At 30.4% G+C, this 5553-nt stretch overlaps 1 protein-coding gene across 1 annotated transcript; it reads right to left on the bottom strand.

The window, feature by feature from the left end:
* Positions 1-471: 471 nt before the first annotated feature.
* LOC111697886 (uncharacterized protein DDB_G0287625) lies at positions 472-4572 on the bottom strand. Its single transcript, XM_023468021.1, has 2 exons — positions 4491-4572; positions 472-1627 (listed from the first exon to the last, which is right to left on the bottom strand). The coding sequence occupies exons 1-2, from the start codon at positions 4513-4515 to the stop codon at positions 666-668; spliced, it is 987 nt and encodes a 328-aa protein (XP_023323789.1). The 5' UTR covers positions 4516-4572; the 3' UTR covers positions 472-665.
* Positions 4573-5553: the final 981 nt, after the last annotated feature.

Consider the following 5553-nt stretch of genomic DNA (forward strand, 5'->3'; position numbering starts at 1 on the left):
GGTTCTAAAGTTAAGACAAATTAAAGTTTTGTTTAATATTTGTTAATATTGAAAACCAAATCTATTATTTTAAACATGGAAAAATGTTGCTTTATTCAGAGAGCATGCAAAGAAGAAGTTCTAATTAAATGAATGAGTAAAAAAGGGAAAATGAATATTTGAATATGGTACAGTCCTTGAAAATTGATATAAAAAATGTGTCCTATCTAATTATTCGTAAAAAAATCTAAATGTTTGACCTTTTCTGTCCTTTTTTACCTCTCTAAAGGTATCTGCATTTAATATCTAAATTCAAAAAAATGGATTAAAAGGATTAAAAAGTTTTTATATCGTTTTGTTACCCTAATAAACTTATTGAAGCTTAATTTCTTATATCTATAGTTAAAATTTAGTATGCAGTACACACAATAAAAAGCCCGTATTTACTATGAAAAAATATATTTTCTAATTTTGTTCGAATAAAAATCAAAATGTTAGAAAAAGGGGAAAGATGAAAAAACGTTTATTTGATAATTTCTAATAACATATATTTAGTTTTCAATGTTTACAAACTAAGAATAACTTTCCATAGATGGGGTCATTCTTCACATTGAACTAAGGATAGTATTCACCCATGAATTTAAAATCCTTGATCATTTAGTTGCTATTGCTCTTCCTCTAAGCATTCAACTTAATGTTGGATTTCTGTTCATCTGAGGTTTTACATCCAAATAAGGCGAACTAATATTGGAATTAGTATTATGTCTCTTTACGCTGGAAGTCATCCCTTCTCTTCTGTTTGACGTATACTCAAACATTGAGTCAGAATCTCGTCGTTTGCTGGAAGCATACTTTATGTTTGAACTTAATTTTGATTTCATTCCATCATTCTTCTGAGAATAAACAGCTTGACGTTTTTGGGTTTGATCTCTTTTGATGTGAAAGTTTTGAATTCTTTTATTATGAATTTCATTGGAATCAGACCGTCTATTGGAGGGACTATTGGAGGGACTATTGGAGGGACTATTGGAGGGACTATTGGAGGGACTATTGGAATCAGACCGTCTATTGGAGGGACTATTGGAGGGACTATTGGAGGGTCTATTGGAATCAGACCGTCTATTGGAGGGACTATTGGAGGGACTATTGGAGGGTCTATTGGAGGGACTATTGGAATCAGACCGTCTATTGGAGGGACTATTGGAGGGACTATTGGAATCAGACCGTCTATCGGAGGGACTATTTTCAGCTAAGGAGCGTTTTGTCAATTTGTCCTGGAAACTAGTTGAAGAAGACAGTCCAGGTTGGGTTTTATATTCCTCTGTATCAGATCTATGATATGGACTGTAATCAGAAGAGTGTGAGACAGAATGATGAAGGTCCTCGTCATGATGATACTTGCTGGAATACTCCTTCACATGATGTTGATGGTAGTTGGTCTCATGATGATGATGGTTATGCCGGTAGGAATGATGTTGATGATGATCATGGTGAGTATGATGATAGTGTTCATGATTAGTGTGATGATGATGATGATGGTGATGATCTATAAAGACTGGGGTTTTATAATCCTGTTTATTATTATATTTGTTGTTCAGGAAGAATGCCTCTGTCACTCCAGTTGCTAAAACCAGCACCAACGTCAGACCTGTAGAAATTTTTTTTTAACATCTTAAAGCGACTCTAAGCGTGATGATGGAAATGCCCGATTTAAAACGGTACCCATGAACGTTTGAACTATGTTTTTTTTTTTAATTTGTGAGGTTCTCTGTGAAAGTAATTTGGGCATTTTTTGTTTGTAAAAAAAAGTCATCAGAATTAAATATTATGTTATTTTCACATTTTGATCAGATTAAGGTTTCAAGAGTACCGTTGTAAATCGGGCATTACCATCTTTGCATGAAAGGCCAATTGAAATCACCCTACAATCCCTTTAGGTAAACGTTTACTGGATTTTCAGTTACTTTCTCAATTTATGGCAAAGATCGGGCTATAGCATTACCGGGAGTGTTTTGCTTAAACTATTGACGATTTAAAAAGCATTGATATTTTGTAAAATCACGTTAAAATGGTTTATTTATAAAAAAAAATGTGTTAAAATTTTTTAAAATCTCCCTTTTGTGATTGATTCCTGAAATGTTGCTTTTTAGACAAAGAGTTTGCACTATCCCAGGAAAAATCTACGTTTCTAAGATCCAGGTTTAAGACTAAATCTTCGACTCAACTAATAAACATGTTGACGACTTTTTGTATCACGTGATCGACGCTGTCAGATTTGAGATTCAATATAAGAAGAATCCGCCAATTCCATCCATGAAAATCCACCAAATATAATGTTAAACCGGTTTAATAAACCAAACTCTGTGGAAAGTTAGTTGCAACTTAAATCCGAAAGCGTGAATCTTAAATTGTAGTCTAAATAACAGCTTACACCTGAGACTTTCCCCCCCCCCCAAATTTTAAAACGCGGGCTCAGATAAATTTTAGATGCGGTTATAAAGAGAACTACACGAGTAGATACGAGATACACTTTATCTCTTTCTTCACTGTCTTTAATTAAACTAGTTTCAGAAAATATTAAAATAGAAAATACTTTGAAGAGAATGAAAACTATTCAGATTTTCCAATTTAGTTGCCAGCCAAGTATTTGTAAATTAAACTGTTCGATATTGAATAGAAAAATACCAAATTTGTAAACATAAACAAATCCTATTTTGGAATTAAAGAATTTTTTTATTTTTTTTTTAAACTATTATTTATAAACTTGGCATATGATAACATATTTTGATATATGAATATCGTCTTTGATTTCCGATAATTGATAAATTGCAAAAAGTGCATCAAAAAAGATTGAACTCTTAATGAGCTTTCCAAAATGTGGTCTATACCTTCTTTGTATCTTTATAAATGACGGAGATACATATTTAACATATGAACAATTTTGTTTATTTTTAATAAACTGGAATCTTTACAAATTTCATAATATCTCTGTCAATTTTGACGGTTAAAAACTCGTAGACCACATTTTGGAAATCCCAAGACTGGTAGTTTTTGGTATTAAATTTTTAACTGTGTTACTGCAAAATTATGTTTACGAAATAACCCCGCATGAAAAACAAAGACTATATAGAATTCGTCAATAAATTCCCATGTTTAATTAGACACCCTAAATACAAAAAGAGACACTTTACTTTTCTTTCATAAGTTTAAAAGTGTATTTTTCATTATTTTTGGTTTCTGTTTTATGTGATAATCTGTAGGAGAATATTCAAATATTTTTGATTTTGTTTTATTTTTGTATGAAGTTGTCTCGCAGCACAAATTGATAAGGATTTAGTAAAAACTAATTTTAAATTTTATAAAACTTACTTTTCACACGTCACACAAAATTGCAAAAATTCTGAATTTTATTTAGAAATAAGTGTTTAGAGAAAAAGAAAATCCATTAATTTTTTTTTATTTATAAATGTTTCATAGTCTTTGATGCCACAAACTCCAATTTTCAGACATATCTTTGCAACCTGAGTCTAAAACTAAAGAATGCGCGAATTTTAAGTTTGAGGTTAAAAGTTCTGTAAAATAATGAATAGCTACTTAAATATTAAACTTTCTCAATTTTAAATTTGAATTTCCCGGGAAAAATCTGAACCAATCAGAGAAAAGGATTTACGGTGAATATTACATAACCATCGCTAATCAGCTGTTCTTACGTGACCGAAAACAAAACATACAACCGTTTTTTGGGTTTACATCCAAAAATTAATTTATCTAAAACCTGAAATTTCTTTAACAAGGCACTTTTAAATATATCGTAAAGTTGAATGCCGGTTTCTCAGCTGCAGCTGAATGATGATTGAATAATAGACAAATAGGGAAAATGCAGGATTTCAAGATAATTTAAACCTCTGTTTAAATTTTAACTCGTCGATTTCGGCGAGTTAAATATTTAACCACAGGGTTAAATATTTAACCTCATGGTTAAAGTTCAGGTTTAAATTAAGTCAGAAGTGGCATTTAACCATGAACTTAAAATTTATGTCAGAACTTTTCGTTCTTTAGTTTTAGATTCAGTCAAACTTAGATAATTTAAATTATCAAAATTTATAATTTGTAAATGGTCATCGACATTGGGTTACAAAGATTTAGGGATTAGAAAATTAGAGTTTGTGGAAAAAACTATTTCCTTTTACTGAATGATTGCTTAAATTATAATTTATTGAATAATTCATCAGTTGGTTGGAAAATAATTTTACAAGATTTAATTTTTAAAAAGAAAATAGAATCTATATAAATGCAGCCAAATAGAATATTTGCTGAATTTGTAAACAAGTCCTATGAAATAAATTGAAACAGAAATATCTCCCGGCCTGGCCCCTTCCTTCCTTTAACATAAATACAAAATCGATAAAAAATGTCTATTTAATCAAAATGGTTTTGTTTGAAGAAAAAAATGCTATTTTGGAAAACATAAGAATAAAAAATAAACCCTTTCGTAAAATAATATAACTTACCGGTGGAGCTTGAACAATCGAACATTGTGCAACTTATGACACTATGCGCGTAAACTACAGTGTTTATATAAGTGAACTATGCATATGTGCATTTAAATACTTCCGGCTTTAAGAATACGTAAAAATAATAAACTGAAAGAATTTTTTACCATTTTGCCAAACATTTTCTATTCATTGAGAAATCGTTTGATTTTATTTTACTCTTTTAAAATTTATTTTTGTATGGTTCCCCCATCCTTGTCTATTTTGTAGAATCTCAGGTTTTAAAACTTTTAAACAATTAAATAATTCAAGAAATTTGAAGAGGAAGAGTTGATACCAGCATTTTAGCAAACATAGAACCAGATATTGAGGGGAGGGAGAGGTTTATTATAATGGAGAGAGGGNTGAACGTATAAAATACACTTTTTTTAAAAAAAGGAAGTTATCAACCATTTTTCTTTAAAAATATTAAACTGCCCCTTTTTATTTTTTAAATGTATAATGAGGGTAGTTGGATCTTGGAAAAATAACTATTGATAAAGATTCATATTCAAATTAGACTTTCTTAAAGATCAATAATTTTTCAAAAAAATTTATTTAAAGGAATTGAGTCTTTGCCACAAACTTTCATTTGATAATCCCTATATCTCGCAACCTTATGATGAAAACTTTTGATATTTCAAACTTCGATTATTGGATCCAATAGAATTCATAGTTTGAAATATCTATGGTCTTCACTGCTGGTCTGCAAAGATATAGGGTCAAGAAAATTTGAGTTTATGGGAAAGACTTAATTCCTTTACTATTTAGACCAGTTTCTGGGATTTCCCAAAATAATATAAAATATTGTTCACAGTTAAAAACTATGGATTTTATGCCAATTATGGTAAAATAAATAACAAATGCTTAAAGGTTGGAATTTGGAATTAGTTTCATAAATATCTGTTCTGAAGAAAAAGAGCACCTATACAATTTTTACAAGGCCGCCCTAGGGGGAGGGGGTTTTAGTTATAGGGGCGTTTATAGAGGAAGGGGTGAGTGTGGTTTTTATTGGTGACGTGTAAGGTGTAAGGGGTTATCA

This window comes from Eurytemora carolleeae, unplaced genomic scaffold (assembly GCF_000591075.1).
Source record: "Eurytemora carolleeae unplaced genomic scaffold, Eaff_2.0 scaffold306, whole genome shotgun sequence".
NCBI lineage: Eukaryota > Metazoa > Arthropoda > Copepoda > Calanoida > Temoridae > Eurytemora > Eurytemora carolleeae.